This window comes from Wyeomyia smithii, chromosome 2 (assembly GCF_029784165.1).
Source record: "Wyeomyia smithii strain HCP4-BCI-WySm-NY-G18 chromosome 2, ASM2978416v1, whole genome shotgun sequence".
Taxonomy (NCBI): Eukaryota; Metazoa; Arthropoda; class Insecta; order Diptera; family Culicidae; genus Wyeomyia; species Wyeomyia smithii.
In genome coordinates, this window is record NC_073695.1 from 266,349,005 (window position 1) to 266,368,763 (window position 19,759).

General features: G+C 36.9%; 1 protein-coding gene across 1 annotated transcript; it reads right to left on the minus strand.

Moving 5' to 3' along the window:
* Nucleotides 1-261: 261 nt before the first annotated feature.
* Nucleotides 262-5,778, minus strand: LOC129726197 (polyadenylate-binding protein). Its single transcript, XM_055682920.1, has 4 exons — nt 5,596-5,778; nt 5,225-5,523; nt 2,821-4,287; nt 262-2,760 (listed from the first exon to the last, which is right to left on the minus strand). The coding sequence occupies exons 2-4, from the start codon at nt 5,415-5,417 to the stop codon at nt 2,507-2,509; spliced, it is 1,914 nt and encodes a 637-aa protein (XP_055538895.1). The 5' UTR covers nt 5,418-5,523; nt 5,596-5,778; the 3' UTR covers nt 262-2,506.
* Between the last annotated feature and the right edge of the window lie 13,981 nt (nt 5,779-19,759).

Here is a 19,759-nt window from a genome sequence, read left to right on the forward strand (position 1 = left end):
AAGACTGATACTTATATTACTGGTAGAACTGATCCTTGTGAGGTAAGATCAGTTCCTTAAAGTGTATGTGCCGACTGTGTTCAAAAATTACGTGGCTGACATAGAGGTAGACGGAAAACCAGTCAAACTAGCTAAACAGGAGGACTACGACCAGCTCAGGGCATTGAGCTATCCATCCAGACACCGACGTCATTAGGTCCTTTTCCTTCGATTGTGGAAAGCATGTGGTGTGATAATTTGAGCGAAGTAAGACAACTAACGTAGCATATAGTTTTTATTGAAATTTAGACAATATTCAAAACCGACGATACATTGGATAATAACATGAAATTTATTCCCTGCAAAATGAGTTAATACTCGTCACAAATTACTGAATTTAGCCAAGTGATACAAAATACGGATAAAGTTACGTAACAAAAAATCCTAGATGATCGTTCTATTTTAGATTTTTCACTATTTAGAGGAAAATACAATTAACCGTTGTTTGAATTGTGAATTGACTTATGTCGAACATAGTTTAGTCAATGAAAAAAAAATATATGTTAGCTGCTATTCTTTCGATCGATGCTAATAATGGTAGATAGCACATGGAAAATTTTGGCATTGTGCAATTTGTTCTTGTTTAGGATAAATAAAAATTGAATTAACTATTACATCGTCCCTATCTGCTTTTAAAACTTTGAAATCGGGTTTCTTTTAGAATTTCCAGAGGAATTACGCTCGACCATAGCAGCAAAGCAATACCAAAATATCGATTTTGAAAAACGTATCCAACTTTTGAAGGAAAAGAAACGAATATTAAATATTGTTGAAGTTAAATTACTATGCTTGCATTGATACCCATTTAGAAAACAAAAATCGAATAAGTTCTCGGTTACATATTACTTAAAAAGCTCAGCAACTGGGCTTCGATGTTCTGCCCAATAAGTGTTACATGCCATATATTGTGTTTTCTTCTGCTACTGTTGCTGGTGATAATGATGGAAAGGCTCATTTTTAGGTCCACGTAACTGGGCACTCACTTGATTCTTCCTTTTTTTTTCTTCTCGAAATTAGATGACAAAAACAAAATAAAAATCGCAGGGAGCGTAACATTGAAACTGCCAATCAAACAATAATAAGACAAACGTTAGTCAAAAACATGCAAGCATTTTAGGAAACACAAACTTTGTCGCGGCTCTTCATGCGACATCCGTGATTCCAAATTAGTTACCAGTTAACACACATTGATTAGAATACGAACTGAAAAAGATGTCCTTGCCAAACTATACGCTCTAGTGTGTCAGGCGTCCTGGTGCATTTTATGATCATCTTTATTTCTTTCTTTTTTTCATTTTTTGCTATATGATAGATCGATTTTTTGTCTGGATTTTAAATGTTTTACAGTTTTTTTTTGTTGTTTTCAAAAGTTTTTCATAACTTTTCTGTGAGACTGTCGCATCTGTTGTGATTATTTGATTTGTAAGGATTTTTTCAATGGTTTTTTTCTTCTTCTTCTTCTTAATTTTCCTTTTGCTGTTCTCTCGTTTGCACGAAGTTCTTCGTTTATTTTTATTTCAAAGATAATTGTCGTATCACCTTACTGTTGAAAACCTTGGATCGCTTTTTCGATCGATAGTCGCTGCCCGCGGCCTAGTTCAGGTTGGGAATCCACCACTCTTTAGCCAGAAAACCAATAGAACGTTTTCAACAGTAAGGCTGTTGTTATATTCGTTTTCATTGAGAATTGCCTCAACAACGAATCTGCGCACACATTCCCACGTAAGTCATTTTGGTCCTACTGGGGGTTATCGTCGCAATCCCCTACTGAGTACAATAAACTTTTTTTTCCATTTTTTTGTATTTTTAAATTACGTTTTATGTTTTTATGTATATTTTATATATTTATACATAAAATATATATATTTATGCATAACATGTTCATTTATATATGAAATATATATATTTTTATGCATGTTTTTTTATTATTTTTTCACAATAAACCAAAAAACTAAAAATGATAGAAGCAAACATAATACACCCCAAATTTTGCAGCTTGACTCCATCGCGCTTACCAACAGTTTATTGAATTCTCGTTTAAATTAGGATTAGTGCGGCTATACAAAAATAATGCGTATTTTGAATTGAATTTTTGAATTACGATAGACTAATATGTATAATGTGTTTTATAATCCTTGCCGTACACTGATGCTGTTTGGTATCTCTAGTCAACTTACCAGCATCAGATTCGAAAAATGAATAATAGTTATACTCCCACTGGCGTATAACTGTGGTTATATGGCCAGTTTCCGATCTAGTTTACGTCGCAGAATAAAATATTTTTGAAATGTGCCAATCTTACGCTAATTTAGTATGTTTGTATGAATTTAAGGTTTTTGAATATAGTGGGGGAAAATAATGGCTTAGAGCTCATTTTTGCGATAAATTTGTAGGGTTTGTTTTTCTTCATAGACGCTATAGCCGCATCTAACTTGTTGGCTGATAATAGTTACGATGATGGTAGTTCTTACTGCGGTTGATTCTTTTGCTGGTGAGCATGTAGCACGGCAACTGCTTCGTCGACCTTAGCCTTCAAGGATTCGCTATGTTCCAACATGTGGACAAGCTCCGAGTTGTCAATCTCGAGCAACATTCCGGTAATCTTACCTGCAATCGATGGATACATCGGTTCGATCAGCGGGAACAAACGCTCGCCCAACATCTGCTTCTGCTCAGCCGGTTGAGCAGCGGCCAGCATCGTAGCAGTGAGCGGTTCTTGTCCTGCAATCAACAAAAACTGAATTAGATTGATTACAACAATGCAACGCAGAATACAATTACCTTTAACATGTACAGCTTGTTGAGCGACAGGTTGAGTCGGAATAGCAACGGGCTGAGCAGGCGGATTGCGCATGTTTTGGGTGTACTTATAATTAGCCGTACGGGCCTGATTGGTAGGCATTTGGGGAGCAACGGGGCGAGTCTGCATGTTCGCACCGGCCTGCTGGCCAGTGATCGGACGAGCAGAGTTACGCATGGCGACGGAAGCGGCTTGAGCAGCTTGGGCGTTCTGAGCTTGCTGCTGATTAGCACGGACATTTCCTGCTTGACGATATTGATTGCCAGCGGTGGCTGCTGCCATTGCTGGATAAGCACCTCCAGCAGCGTTGGCCGTGACGGCATTCTGATTCGCATTTGTACGGTACCATCCAGGAGTGGTTCGAATTTGGCTGACCTGTTTACCGTAGAATCGCTGAGGCTGCGCGATTGTTGGTACATAATATCCACCATTACCACCTGGCTGGAAGATTTGTCCCATATGCTGCATACGCATATTGGCCATGCGCTGCATGTATTGAGAGGCCAAATGTGCCTTGCGATCTTCTTTACGTTGAGCCAGTGCAACGTACAACGGTTTGCTTCCAACGATTCGGCCGTTCATCTCAGTGACAGCCTTGGTTGCTTCTTCAGCAGCAGAGAAGCAAACAAACCCAAATCCTTTAGAGCGACCTTCCTCCAACATTACCTTCGCCGAAGTAATGGTTCCAAATGGTGAAAATTCTTTACGCAAACGCTCATCATCAATGGAATCATCCAAATTCTTAACGTACAGGTTGACGCCCTGATAACGCGTCAAGCGCTCCATCTTAAGCTGTTCGAAACGGCGCTTGAGTTCCATTTGACGCTCATTCTTTTTCTGAGCACGCCCAACATACAAAATTTTGCCATCGGTGAGTTCTTTTCCATTAAGCTCCTGGACAGCTTGTTCGGCGGATTCCGGATTTTCGAAAGCAACAAATCCAAAACCACGGCTTTTGGCATCTTTCGTCATTACGCGGTGACTGGTGATGGTACCATACTTTTCGAACATCTCCTTCAAGGATTCGTCACTTAGTTCATCGCCAAAGTTCTTGACGTAAACGTTGGTGAACAGTTTTGCCTTCTCTCCCAGCTCCTTCTCGCGCTCCTTGCGAGGAATAAAACGTCCGACGAATACTTTCTTCGCATTCAACAACATACCGTTGACTTTTTCGATAGATGTGTTGGCCGATTCTTCCGTTTCAAAATGAACGAATCCGTAGCCTTTTGAATTTCCCTTCTCGTCTTGAGCAACTTTGCAACTGAGTATATTACCGAACGCTGAAAAAGTGTCGTACATAGCTTTGTTGTCGATGTTCTTATCCAGATTCTTGATGAAAACATTGCCGACACCGGATTTACGCAGTGAAGGGTCCCGTTGCGACCACATAATGCGAATGGGACGTCCCTTGATCAAATCAAAATTCATAGTGTCCAGTGCACGCTCAGCTGAAAAGGCAATGATTGGAAAGACAACATGAAAATGTGATGAAGATGCACCATTGAGGCAGGCACTGCATCACGATTTACTGCAATAAACACCAAATTCGTGAGTTACAGTTTTGCGACTTATCAATTCGCAGTGTTATGTTAAACCGTAGGACTAATGAACAAAATCAGCAATTCTACGATTTAGAGTGTGTATTTTAGCCTAACATTTCAGAAAGACATTTCGATAGGTGAACTATATATTTGTTGTTTGACAGTTTAAAGTAATCAAAGGTAAGTTTAACTTTAAATTTAATAGCTCAGAAAACACGTCTTCGGCATGGAAACCTGTTATTCAGTTGTTCTATAATGCCGAAAAGTGAAAGTACTTGCAATCTAATCTTGTTAAGTCCATAGAGCAATTTCATGGCAATTCACCAAGCCAAGTTGGTAACACACATTCGGATTAAAGTGAACGTTCTGAATTTGACGACATTACAAGTTGGACAAAAAAGTTTTTAAAGGGTCTTAATTTACTGATGTCAATAAACTCCTTAGGTTTCTTTAAAATTGATAGGGTACTACCAACAGCCCTCTATTATTTGCGTAGTTTACAGTGACACCAACGTCACTGTCAGAAAACGAAAACTTATCATTTCGCAACGTATGAATCATCATTATCTTAAATCGAGTTTCATGTAAAAAAAAACACCGAAATTACATTTATCTGTCGAAAATCTTCAAAAAACAAGTATTAAAATTAAGATTTTTTAACACAAACAGCGTGAGAACATAAAAATCGCCGTATTCATACGTAATCTAGTGATAAGCCCCGTGTGGCGAGCAAAAAAAAGAGAAATACAACATGGCGGCTTGACTGCTGCCGCAGCGACTCTAGCCAACTCTGAAGACACGTGTAGAAGAGGAAAAAAACTCGATCCGAAGATATGAGACCTACCATCTGCTGGCTGCTGGAAGTTGACATAGGCATAGCCAAGGGAACGGCGGGTAACCACGTCGCGGCAGACACGGATCGAAAGTACGGGACCAGCCGATGAGAACTTTTCGAACAGCATTGCCTCGGTAATGTCTGCGTGTAAATCCCCGACGTACAAAGACGCCATTTGATAGTTGGGGCCTCCTGGATTCATTTTTCAGTGTTTGTTCGCTTTCACTTTTAAGCCAACCTTCCCAGCAATGTCTCGCCAATAAATTTATATATGCGCCAGTCCTCCGTACACGTAGCAACTTTTTTGCCTGTTGAGAAAAAGAAAAAATGGAAACGATTTTAGTTGCCCCATTCTGATCGCTTAATTAGACACTACACACTTGCAACTTGCTCTACTTTTTCACTTTTTCGATTTTTTTGGATGAATTTTTGATTTTTTATATTTTTTTTTATATTTTTGTAATATTTTTATGCACAAAAATGTGAATGGTTGTGCGATCTTCCCGAGAGAAGCACAACCTCACAACGTCAGCGACACTCTTTGTCTGAGTCAGTCGACTGCTGCTGAGTGTAAGAAGTCCGATGAGCGCGCCGTGCTTCTCGCTTGCTTTTGTATGTCTAACACCGGCAGAAACAGGATAGCACTATTCGGTCTAATGTATCAAAGCTTGCTTCGAAAGGTGGTAACACATTGTAAATATCAATGTGTTTGTTCCAAGTCTAGTATGATATCAAAGGTATGGTCATGGGTAGAGATACTCACAGTACACTCTGCTTTTTTCGGGTGTAGTGCGGGACAGAAAAAGTTTAGTCAGAGACAGAAAAAGTGTAGTCCGGAAAGTTAAATAGTAGGAGGGTGGTATTCAAGACATGACCGCATGACGTTGACTACCGTATTCTTATATTCCATTAAAACAAATAGTAGAGGGAATTGCAACTCCAGTATTTGTTGCAATTTTATCTAACAGTGCATTTCTGAACGCTGAGACGTTAAAACGTTATAAATAATAATATATACTAGAAGAATGGATCTCTCTAATTTAATCGCTGTTATTTCATACATATTCGAATCAAACCTTTGTTCGTAACTGCACCACCAAGACATCAGTATATTGCAGCAGCCATGTATTACTTACAGCCACCAACATTACGGGTAAAACCGGTACGAGATGACCGGTACTATTTTGTCTTTCCTCCTTTCAGTTGCTAACACCTAGCGTCCGTATGTAACCGGTACGGCTTAGTAATGAAACTGATGGGGTGAAATGTTCGAACGGTATCTTATATACCAAGGCTTCGTCAGTTAGTTAGAAAGAATGAATGGCTAAGTAGACAATGAAATGACAAGGAACGTAAATAAGCATCGGAAACAGAAAGTGACAACAACAATAACAACAAAGTCAGATCGATTGTATCCGTTAGTGTCGGCTGTGCTTGGGAAGAGAGGTAGTGATTGGCTGCGCGGTATGATTTAGACAATCGATATTAATTACCAATTTTTCAATAGTGTATCTCAAACAATAGTTTGTTTTTGTTACATAAATTTAACCATAAAGGAATTTCTGATCGATTGATGCCAAAAACTCGAAAACCTGATTATGAATTACTGAAAAATTAGCGCTGAAAACCTGACCACTTTCCCCTGGTTTTCCCTGGTTGAATTACAAGTTTTTCAAATTCAGGTGCCTAACTTCGATATAGACGTTAGTCAACGTCAAAAGAATTTCTGATCGATTGATGCCAAAACCTCGAAAACCTGATTATAGATGACTGCAAAATAAGCGCTCAAAACCTGACCACTTTTCCCTGGTTTTCCCTGATTGAAATACTAGATTTTCAAATTCAGGGGCCTAACATCGATATAGACGTTAGTCAACGTCAATAAAACATTTACAGTGTCAAAAGTGTAATCCGAGTGTAGCTACACCGCGAGGTAAGCGATGAATAGAAAAACCGCTAATTTGGCAACTAGGTTTCGCATGTCAGAGCTGCCAGATCTCTTCTCAAAGCGCAATGTTGACTAACTTTCTCATTCGATCCGCATATAGACCATTTTACGAACTGACAGGTGTCACGGATCCTGCTGATGATGATGTTGCTTTTACGTGCGTTATGTCAGCGGTTCCGAGCTTTCTGTCAAAATTTCATTCATGAATTGAGTTCAGAAACGTCTCGTAAAATGGTCTATAGCTTATAGTGACGGTGGAAGCCCTGGGGAATAATACAGCGCATCACAAAAACCGCGAAGGCGTTGAACTTTATGTTTGTTTAATTTTGTATACTTTCACCATAAGGAACCTTTCAAATATTACATAAGGTGGAATTTGACAATTTTCAATACCCACCCCACGTAACGCAATTTTACATGTTCGCCACACGCAATGTAACGTTTCGCTGAATACCTCCCACCCCTGAGCGCGTTATGTATTATTTGAATGATCCCTAATTGATCATTATTTTGTTGACCATACAAAAGGTTTGTGAACCACCAGTTAAAAATAACTGTGATAAAGCAATTTTGGAGTATTCTCAAGTCATTGTTTAGTTTAGCAAAAGAACATGAAAAACGTGTGAAAATAAATATATCTTTTCTTGTACCGTGATTGCAATACCTCTCAATGTGTTACCTTTCTCGTTCGTTTGGCTCACAACATTCTCTTCCGAGCTATGGACATCCATATACCGTCTAACAGTGAATAACAATGAACTCATGTCCTATGCTCAAACTAATTGTAGAGCAACATGTCAAAAGGATCTATCTGCTTTGATCGATTTTTTGATCGATCGGGGTCTTTCAACCGCCACGGCTCATTAAACACGTTTCATGATATGTCCTTTACACTAGAGATGGTCGGGTACGGGTATTTTTACCCGATACCCGTACCCGACCCGTACCTGACGGGTTCGGGTCGGGTTTCGGGTAACGCCAAAAAAAATTTTTTGGGTTCGGGTCGGGTACGGGTAATTTAAAAACCAAGGCTTCGGGTTCGGGTCGAGTACGGGTTTGAAAAATTCTCAACTGGTCGGGGACGGGTAATTCGATTTTCGTGCATTATGAGAATTTAATTATTAACTTTTCTAGCCTAGGTGTTTAAGCATAGTCTTGGTCTGGGAGGGAGAAACGGATACGAAGCAGCACGAAGTTGCATCGGTAACGGTATCATTGATTTCTATAGAAGAATGATTGCATTTTGCTCGACCGTGGACTTATTCGAAAAATACTTATTATGATACTATAACTTCATCATAAGTTAAGCAAATAGTATGCTGGGCTTTGCTAAGCGGTTCAGCCACAATTTTCAAGACCCGTATACTATCAAACTATTGTATATTACATATGTTAGACCTATTGTAGAATATTGTAATCTCGTAGGATCAGTCCAAAAACAATTCCTTCTTCACGCGGTTCGCAACTTGAATTGGACTGCATTTCCTCTGTCAACGTACGAAGCACGTTGCATGCTCATTAATCTGCAAATACTTAAACATCGCCACGAATTTGCAATGTTATTCTTCGTCAATGGCATTATTTCAATTCGTATAGACTCATCTGCATTACTTATTTCAGAAAAACATTGCAGAACTAATTATGCAAAAAATGGTCCCATAAATCGAATGATGTGTCAGTATAATCTACATAGTAAAACCATTGGCATAACAATGTCAAAAAAAAAAGAAATTAAAAACTGTCTGAAATACACTAGAAATATTTAGCTCGTAACAAGAACATTGTAAACACTATAAATAATAACTGTATGAAATATTTATGTAATCTACATTTGCTTGACGAAATAAATAAACAATTAAAAATAAAATAATAACATCCACACAAGCAATGAAATTAACAATATTTTCTGAAACATAACATTTTTGTCCTTTGGTAAGCTACAAGTTTTGAAAATTTACCGATTTTTTTAAAGCATTTTTGTTGTTTAAACGTGTAAGCAATGTTTGCAAATTAACTCTTTTCGGCAGACCTCCTACGTAATTATTACTCAGGTACCAAAAAAAGTAGTTTGGTAACAGTTTCTAACTATACACTTCATCACGGTTGAGTCTTGATTTCGTTTCACAAAATAGTGAGGTATAAAATTGTAAAATTATTGCAACTCTGCGCAAGTCTACGTAAAAATAAATAAACTCAAAAATCTGAAGAAACTGACTCGAAAAATCTGTGTTTTGCATACAAATTTGCACATTTAGTATTCGTGATGTTTGAGTCATACTCGGTTACAGCAGGAAAATAGTTACACGCTATCAAAAAACGACGAATGTGCGTGTCATCTGTTTCGATAATTTTTTAGTGTAGTATTCGTTTCTCCCTCCCAAGTCTTGATTTGCACTGTGACCAGGGATGCCGCATGTACAGAAATATCTGTGTTATACCGAATTTTAGATTCATGATTGCTACGATGTGCACATTAAACTCGTCGCATAATTTAAACTCTACCAGACATGCATTTTTCACCATTGTTGTGCGAGTTGTGCTAGTAGGGTAAATTAACAAAATAAAAATTTTCAGCAGTTTATATGAATCATACGTAGGGGAACTGCTCCATTATTGATCTCAGCCCGTATATTCATCTCATTCAACATGTAAACACAATTGAAAACAGGAAAAAACGCATATTTTCTTCTTAAATCAATCTGCTTATCCATGGAATTGATTCTTCTTAGTTCACTTCAGATTTCTGATTAAGTAGAAACCTCAAAAACTCACTTAAAAGCTCTAAATTTGATATAATAGTCAGGTATCTGCACTCGAAAACTTATTTATTTCAATCACCTACCTCAGAAAACAAAATCCGCGCATTGTTCTGTACGGCTATAACGGGACTCGTTCAGCAACCAACCAAAGTTTTTCTTATCACTAGCAGATCATTTTTTATTTTAATCACTAAACAAATTCACTCACTACACTAAGAATACTTTAATCTTTGAAACGTTCACCTCAAATTTGCAAAAACCAGCTTGAATTAGCAGAAATATATGAGATGAATTTCTACAATTCCTAAATTTCAACTGTATATATTTTCATCTGTTTGCACTGCCTTGAAGAAAATAAAAAGTTACCAAATCGGTTCCTGTTAATACGAACAAATCATGCTGAAAATGTTGAATTATTCCGACATAATTGATAAAAATGGACAGCACTGCAGTGGTTACCTAGATTACCATATTTGCACGTGAACAACTACAGCGGATATCTAGGTAACCTACTACGACGGGCTGCGGCTACGTTCATTCGTGATAATGTGATTCATTCATGATTAACAGTGCATTCGCGTTGACGGTGTTGCTGATATTTGTTTGGTTTCTGCGTGCGAAAAAGAAAGAAGGAAATATTTTTGCTTTTGTCTTCACGCACATTTTGACAATTACATACGAGAGTTCACGTAGGTGCGAACAGCCTTCGAAATCTCTTTCAACGCGAATAAACCGAATTGCAGTGTGATGAATATGGGGGCGTCGTGAGATAAATAATTGAGCAGTGATTTAAGTTTTGAGATGGATATGGAAGCGTTGTGCAAACTGGTTTGTTTTACAAAATTAAGGATAAATCTAGCTAAATTTACTAAATATACAATACTGAACGATTCTATAAGAGCACGTAAGCGTATTTTGTTTATTCGTTCAATGATTTCATGAAATTATGTTGTTTAATCAGTGCATTCTTCGTGAATATCGGCTTAATGAGATGAATAATGGAGCAGTTCCCCTATGCATACAAAATAAATAATTGAAATCCCTGATCAATTTTAATATGAGGTAACTAACGGAACCCAAATTATCCGTACACTGTTATGAATAGATATTTTGCTGCGTGATAAAAATGATCAAATTTTTCAATATCAGACGAGCGGACGTTCTCAGTGACAGATGCTACGCTGGATTCTGGGAGCACCAATACATCGCCTGGAACTCTGGTTCATTGACATTCGTTTACATGAACACTCGGGTCTAGCCCAACTCTGGCCATCATCTCGAGAAACCACATATGACAATCAGTGCATAAAATGTACAAGGTAATCAGGTATTTAAAAAAAATAAAATAAAAATCCAGGACGGGTCGGGTACCGGTAATTTCGGGTTATTTTTCTTTCGGGTACGGGTCGGGTACGGGTAGTTGAAAACAAACTTTTTCGGGTTCGGGTCGGGTACAGGTATTTCAAACAAACCCGACTTCGGGTTCGGGTCGGGTACGGGTTTGAAAATCCTCGATAAGTCGGGTACGGGTCGGGTACGGGTAACAAATTTCCCATACCCGACCATCTCTACTTTACACCATTTGATAGCGGAGAATCTAATCTAGCTTTTTAAATAAAAACCACGTTGGGTTGATTTAAGCAAGCGTGCACACTAGGCTGTCCCAAAAAATAACTATTGAAAAAGTCAAGGTGCTCAGCCCTAAATTGAAAAATAATGTCATTTATGGCATTTTCGTAGAACGTTTCGACTTTCTAAAAAATCGTTTTCAGGTTGCCCAAACGTGATTTATGAAAAAATGACTTTTTCAAGCTACAGCACCACTCTTCTGCACTTTTTTCTTATTTGTTCGATTCCTAAATTTTTTCATGTTTCTTTTTTTTTTGTGGGAATGTTTTTGAATATTTTGCATGGTTTGGTCCAGCATCGCATCCAATTATTTGACGCACAGAGCCCATTGAACATCACAAAAAAGTGAATTTTTCTCATAATTTTCAGATAAAACCCTTCAAAACACATATATTTTTTTATCAAGAACTGAAATTTCAATAGTGTATCTCAAAAAATAGTTTATTTTTGTTATATAAATTTAACCGTAAAAGAATTTCTGATCGATTGATGCCAAAACCTCGAAAACCTGATTATAGATGACTGCAAAATAAGCGCCCAAAACCTGACCACTTTTCCCTGGTTTTCCCTGGTTGAATTACACTAGATTTTCAAATTCAGGGGCCTAACTTCGATATAGACGTTAGTCAACGTCAATAAAACATTTACATTGTCAAAAGTGTAATCCGAGTGTAGCTACACCGCGAGGTAAGCGATGAATAGAAAAACCGCTAATTTGGCAACTAGGTTTCGCATGTCAGAGCTGCCAGATCTCTTCTCAAAGCGCAATGTTGACTAACTTTTTCATTCGATCCGCATATAGACCATTTTACGAACTGACAGGTGTCACGGATCCTGCTGATGATGATGTTGCTTTTACGTGCGTTATGTCAGCGGTTCCGAGCTTCCTGTCAAAATTTCATTCATGAATTGAGTTCAGAAACGTCTCGTAAAATGGTCTATAGCTTATAGTGACGGTGGAAGCCCTGGGGAATAATACAGCGCATCACAAAAACCGCGAAGGCGTTGAACTTTATGTTTGTTTAATTTTTTATACTTTCACCATAAGGAACCTTTCAAATATTACATAAGGTGGAATTTGGCAATTTTCAATACCCACCCCACGTAACGCAATTTTACATGTTCGCCACACGCAATGTAACGTTTCGCTGAATACCTCCCACCCCTGAGCGCGTTATGTATTATTTGAATGATCCCTAATTGATCATTATTTTGTTGACCATACAAAAGGTTTGTGAACCACCAGTTAAAAATAACTGTGATAAAGCAATTTTGGAGTATTCTCAAGTCATTGTTTAGTTTAGCAAAATAACATGAAAAACGTGTGAAAATAAATATATCTTTTCTTGTACCGTGATTGCAATACCTCTCAATGTGTTACCTTTCTTGTTCGTTTGGCTCACAACATTCTCTTCCGAGCTATGGACATCCATATACCGTCTAACAGTGAATAACAATGAACTCATGTCCTGGGCTCAAACTAATTGTAGAGCAACATGTCAAAAGGATCTATCTGCTTTGATTGATTTTTTGATCGATCGGGTTCTTTCAACCGCCACGGCTCATTAAACACGTTTCATGATATGTCCTTTACACTAGAGATGGTCGGGTACGGGTATTTTTACCCGATACCCGTACCCGACCCGTACCTGACGGGTTCGGGTCGGGTTTCGGGTAACGCCAAAAAATATTTTTCGGGTTCGGGTCGGGTACGGGTTTGAAAAATTCTCAACTGGTCGGGTACGGGTAATTCGATTTTCGTGCATTATGAGAATTTAATTATAAACTTTTCTAGCCTAGGTGTTTTAGCATAGTCTTGGTCTGGGAGGGAGAAACGGATACGAAGCAGCACGAAGTTGCATCGGTAACGGTATCATTGATTTCTATAGAAGAATGATTGCATTTTGCTCGACCGTGGACTTATTCGAAGAATACTTATTATGATACTATAACTTCATCATAAGTAAAGCAAATAGTATGCTGGGCTTTGCTAAGCGGTTCAGCCACAATTTTCAAGACCCGTATACTATCAAACTATTGTATATTACATATGTTAGACCTATTGTAGAATATTGTAATCTCATATGGATCAGTCCAAAAACAATTCCTTCTTTACGCGGTTCGCAACTTGAATTGGACTGCATTTCCTCTGTCATCGTACGAAGCACGTTGCATGCTCATTAATCTGCAAATACTTAAACATCGCCACGAATTTGCAATGCTATTCTTCGTCAATGACATTATTTCAATTCGTATAGACTCATCTGCATTACTATCACAACTCAGCTTTAATACACCTTCACGGCATCTTAGAACGAGAAAACTTATTTCAGAAAAACATTGCAGAACTAATTATGCAAAAAATGGTCCCATAAATCGAATGATGTGTCAGTATAATCTACATTGTAAAACCATTGGCATAACAATGTCAAAAAAAAAAGAAATTAAAAATTGTCTGAAATACACTAGAAATATTTAGCTCGTAACAAGAACATTGTAAACACTATAAATAATAACTGTATGAAATATTTATGTAATCTACATTTGCTTGACGAAATAAATAAACAATTAAAAATAAAATAATAACATCCACACAAGCAATGAAATTAACAATATTTTCTGACACATAACATTTCTGTCCTTTGGTAAGCTACAAGTTTTGAAAATTTGCCGATTTTTTTAAAGCATTTTTGTTGTTTAAACGTGTAAGCAATGTTTGCAAAATGCAAATAAACTCTTTTCGGCAGACCTCCTACGTAATTATTACTCGGGTATCAAAAAAAAAGTAGTTTGGTAACAGTTTCTAACTGTACACTTCATCACGGTTGAGTCTTGATTTCGTGCCACAAAATAGTGAGGTATAAAATTGTAAAATTATTGCAACTCTGCGCAAGTCTACGTAAATATAAATAAACTCAAAAATCTGAAGAAACTGACTCGAAAAATCTGTGTTTTGCATACAAATTTGCACAATGTCAAAAAAAAAAAGAAATTAAAAATTGTCTGAAATACACTAGAAATATTTAGCTCGTAACAAGAACATTGTAAACACTATAAATAATAACTGTATGAAATATTTATGAAATCTACATTTGCTTGACGAAATAAATAAACAATTAAAAATAAAATAATAACATCCACACAAGCAATGAAATTAACAATATTTTCTGAAACATAACATTTCTGTCCTTTGGTAAGCTACAAGTTTTGAAAATTTGCCGATTTTTTTAAAGCATTTTTGTTGTTTAAACGTGTAAGCAATGTTTGCAAAATGCAAATAAACTCTTTTCGGCAGACCTTCTACGTAATTAATACTCGGGTATCAAAAAAAAAAGTAGTTTGGTAACAGTTTCTAACTGTACACTTCATCACGGTTGAGTCTTGATTTCGTTTCACAAAATAGTGAGGTATAAAATTGTAAAATTATTGCAACTCTGCGCAAGTCTACGTAAATATAAATAAACTCAAAAATCTGAAGAAACTGACTCGAAAAATCTGTGTTTTGCATACAAATTTGCACATTTAGTATTCGTGATGTTTGAGTCATACTCGGTTACAGCAGGAAAATAGTTACACGCTATCAAAAAACGACGAATGTGCGTGTCATCTGTTTCGATAATTTTTTAGTGTAGTATTCGTTTCTCCCTCCCAAGTCTTGATTTGCACTGTGACCAGGGATGCCGCATGTACAGAAATATCTGTGTTATACCGAATTTTAGATTCATGATTGCTACGATGTGCACATAAAACTCGTCGCTTAATTTAAACTCTACCAGACATGCATTTTTCACCATTGTTGTGCGAGTTGTGCTAGTAGGGTAAATTAACAAAATAAAAATTTTCAGCAGTTTATATGAATCATACGTAGGGGAACTGCTCCATTATTGATCTCAGCCCGTATATTCATCTCATTCAACATGTAAACACAATTGAAAACAGGAAAAAACGCATATTTTCTTCTTAAATCAATCTGCTTATCCATGGAATTGATTCTTCTTAATTCACTTCAGATTTCAGATTAAGTAGAAACCTCAAAAACTCACTTAAAAGCTCTAAATTTGATATAATAGTCAGGTATCTGCACTCGAAAACTTATTTATTTCAATCACCTACCTCAGAAAACAAAATCCGCGTATTGTTCTGTACGGCTATAACGGGACTCGTTCAGCAGCCAACCAAAGTTTTTCTCATCACTAGCAGATCATTTTTCATTTTAATCACTAAACAAATTCACTCACTACACTAAGAATACTTTAATCTTTGAAACGTTCACCTCAAATTTGCAAAAACCAGCTTGAATTAGCAGAAATATATGAGATGAATTTCTACAATTCCTAAATTTCAACTGTATATATTTTCATCTGTTTTCACTGCCTTGAAGAAAATAAAAAGTTACCAAATCGGTTCCTGTTAATACGAACAAATCATGCTGAAAATGTTGAATTATTCCGACATAATTGATAAAAATGGACAGCACTGCAGTGGTTACCTAGATTACCATATTTGCACGTGAACAACTACAGCGGATATCTAGGTAACCTACTACGACGGGCTGCGGCTACGGTCATTCGTGATAATGTGATTCATTCATGATTAACAGTGCATTCGCGTTGACGGTGTTGCTGATATTTGTTTGGTTTCTGCGTGCGAAAAAGAAAGAAGGAAATATTTTTGCTTTTGTCTTCACGCACATTTTGACAATTACATACGAGAGTTCACGTAGGTGCGAACAGCCTTCGAAATCTCTTTCAACGCGAATAAACCGAATTGCAGTGTGATGAATATGGGGGCGTCGTGAGATAAATAATTGAGCAGTGATTTAAGTTTTGAGATGGATATGGAAGCGTTGTGCAAAATGGTTTGTTTTACAAAATTAAGGATAAATCTAGCTAAATTTACTAAATATACAATACTGAACGATTCTATAAGAGCACGTAAGCGTATTTTGTTTATTCGTTCAATGATTTCATGAAATTATGTTGTTTAATCAGTGCATTCTTCGTGAATATCGGCTTAATGAGATGAATAATGGAGCAGTTCCCCTATGCATACAAAATAAATAATTGAAATCCCTGATCAATTTTAATATGAGGTAACTAACGGAACCCAAATTATCCGTACACTGTTATGAATAGATATTTTGCTGCGTGATAAAAATGATCAAATTTTTCAGTATCAGACGAGCGGACGTTCTCAGTGACAGATGCTACGCTGGATTCTGGGAGCACCAATACATCGCCTGGAACTCTGGTTCATTGACATTCGTTCACATGAACACTCGGGTCTAGCCCAACTCTGGCATCATCTCGAGAAACCACATATGACAATCAGTGCATAAAATGTACGAGGTAATCAGGTATTTAAAAAAAAATAAAATAAAAATCCAGGACGGGTCGGGTACCGGTAATTTCGGGTTATTTTTCTTTCGGGTACGGGTCGGGTACGGGTAGTTGAAAACAAACTTTTTCGGGTTCGGGTCGGGTACGGGTATTTCAAACAAACCCGACTTCGGGTTCGGGTCGGGTACGGGTTTGAAAATTCTCGATAAGTCGGGTACGGGTCGGGTACGGATAACAAATTTCCCATACCCGACCATCTCTACTTTACACCATTTGATAGCGGAGAATCTAATCTAGCTTTTTAAATAAAAACCACGTTGGGTTGATTTAAGCAAGCGTGCACACTAGGCTGTCCCAAAAAATAACAATATTGAAAAAGTCAAGGTGCTCAGCCCTAAATTGAAAAATAATGTTATTTATGGCATTTTCGTAGAACGTTTCGACTTTCTAAAAAATCGTTTTCAGGTTGCCCAAACGTGATTTATGAAAAAATGACTTTTTCAAGCTACAGCACCACTCTTCTGCACTTTTTTCTTATTTGTTCGATTCCTAAATTTTTTCATGTTTCTTTTTTTTTGTGGGAATGTTTTTGAATATTTTGCATGGTTTGGTCCAGCATCGCATCCAATTATTTGACGCACAGAGCCCATTGAACATCACAAAAAAGTGAATTTTTCTCATAATTTTCAGATAAAACCCTTCAAAACACATATATTTTTTTATCAAGAACTGAAATTTTTACTGCAAAGCGGGATTCAGGACGAAAATTTACATGAAAAAAGATCCTTGATATCTTATCGGGGGGCTGAGATATTGGCGTTTTTACATGTAATGGAAAACTATGCATTTTGTCAAACATGCCACTAAAGCTCAATATCTCCATTGCACAGTGTTTTATTTGGCCGTTTGTACGTATAATTTCCTAAATTGTGATTCAAATATTGATTATAGCCATAAGGTATGTTCGAAGAAGTTTCAGGATATTCAAAAATGTATCTTTAAAAGTAGAAAGATAGTTGATCAATCCACCAATGAGTGAGATAAAAAACTTACTTTTTAATCAGAATAAGATAGACGCAAGGTGTCTTCGACAAAGTTTTAGATTATCTTAACCCTCTAGTACCCAAATTAATTTTTAGACGGACTTCGCAAAAATCACTATTAAGCCTCATAACCATTTTTTAAGTTCTTATTGAAGCTTTTTAGAGGTTCGACTGAAGGCCGCCTAGAGGCGGCACTGGGCACTAGAGGGTTAAAATAAGAAACTTTACCGAAGACATCATATGTTTCTATCTCTTACATATAACGGAGCAACATTGAGTTTTATATTAGAAGGCACCAAAAATCTTAAATTTCGTTCTAACTTTTTTCGCTGATTTTTCCGAATTTTTAAACCTCCTACTAAGTTATCAGCCATCAAAAAATGCATTTGTTCTCTGAACATTGTTATTCTTTACCTCCCAAAACAAAACAGTTATTTAACATACAGTCGTCGTTCGATAACTGCAACATGTTTACATTGCAGTTATTGAGTCGTTCGATAACTGCAACACTTGACACTTGCCAAAATTTAGAGGAGGGTCCGACACTACTATTTTTGGTTTCAATGATGTCGATATGTATTTTTTTTAATGGAATAGTGACAAAAAATAGCAGAAAACTAAAATAGGCAAGCTTTTCAATTATTAAATTTGATATTCATATTTCCGCATCATAATTTATTGCGTTTTAGTAACTACTTTACATAACCAATATGTAGGCGAAGATAAAGTTCATCACTACAATAATTGCGAACATGAACGGAACACGACGAGTGATCATCACTACAATTGATCATTTTACGAGATGTTTCTAAAACTCAATTCTTGAATGAAATTTGACAGAAATCTCGGAAACATAACGCAAGTAAAAGCAACATCAATGTCAGCAGGTCACAAAATATTGATTGTGATCTACTATGCACTGTCTTGCTGAGTAGTGAAAAGTTGGCCAAACAATGCACAAGGGATATTTTTTTTTCTCTTATAATAATTACGGAAAGTGAACCACAAAAGATGGTGATTTTGCTTCATTGATTTATAGTGGAGATCTATAATCTCCCATCTAGAATGGAGACAAGTAAACGAAATCGAAAAAAAAAAAAATCGAGAGAAATTTAAGAGTCCTTTTGAAATGTTTCTAAAGGTTCAACAATTTTTATTTTCGAATGCATTTAGAATCCCCCCGCGAGATCTGTCACTACAATGTCAAATATGACTTTGACATCTAATTTGACGGATTGCGGTCCGATAACTGCAAAGTTGTTGCAGTTATCGGTCTTGCAGTTGAAAGGCGTTGCAGTTAAACGTCTTGCAGTTATCGAACGGCGACTGTATTTGTTAAAATGCATAATTATCCATCACATAGAAAAATGCCAATATCTCAGCTTCCCGACAAGATATCAAGTATCTTTTTACATGTAAATTTTCGTCGTAAATCCCGCTTTGCAATGAAAATTTCAGTTCTTGATCAAAATTTTTTCATTTGTGTTTTGAAGAATTTATCTAAAAATTACAAGAAAAATATTTTTTTTGTGATGTTTAATGGTCTCTGGGAGTCAAAAAACTGAATGCAAGGCTGAACTGAACCATGCAAAATATTAAAAACAACCCAACAAAAATGAAAAAGTATATGGAAAAATTTAGGAATCGAACAGAATTTAAAAAATGCTTATTCGAAACGTTACACTCATGCACCACCATGTGAGCTGCCTGCCATGCACCACCATGTAAGCTTGCCTACTAACTTATTTTCGTAAAACGGTTTTTGTCTTTGCTAATGGGCGTGCACTAGGGTGTCGATGTTGAGAAGGTCAAGGTGCTCAGCCCTG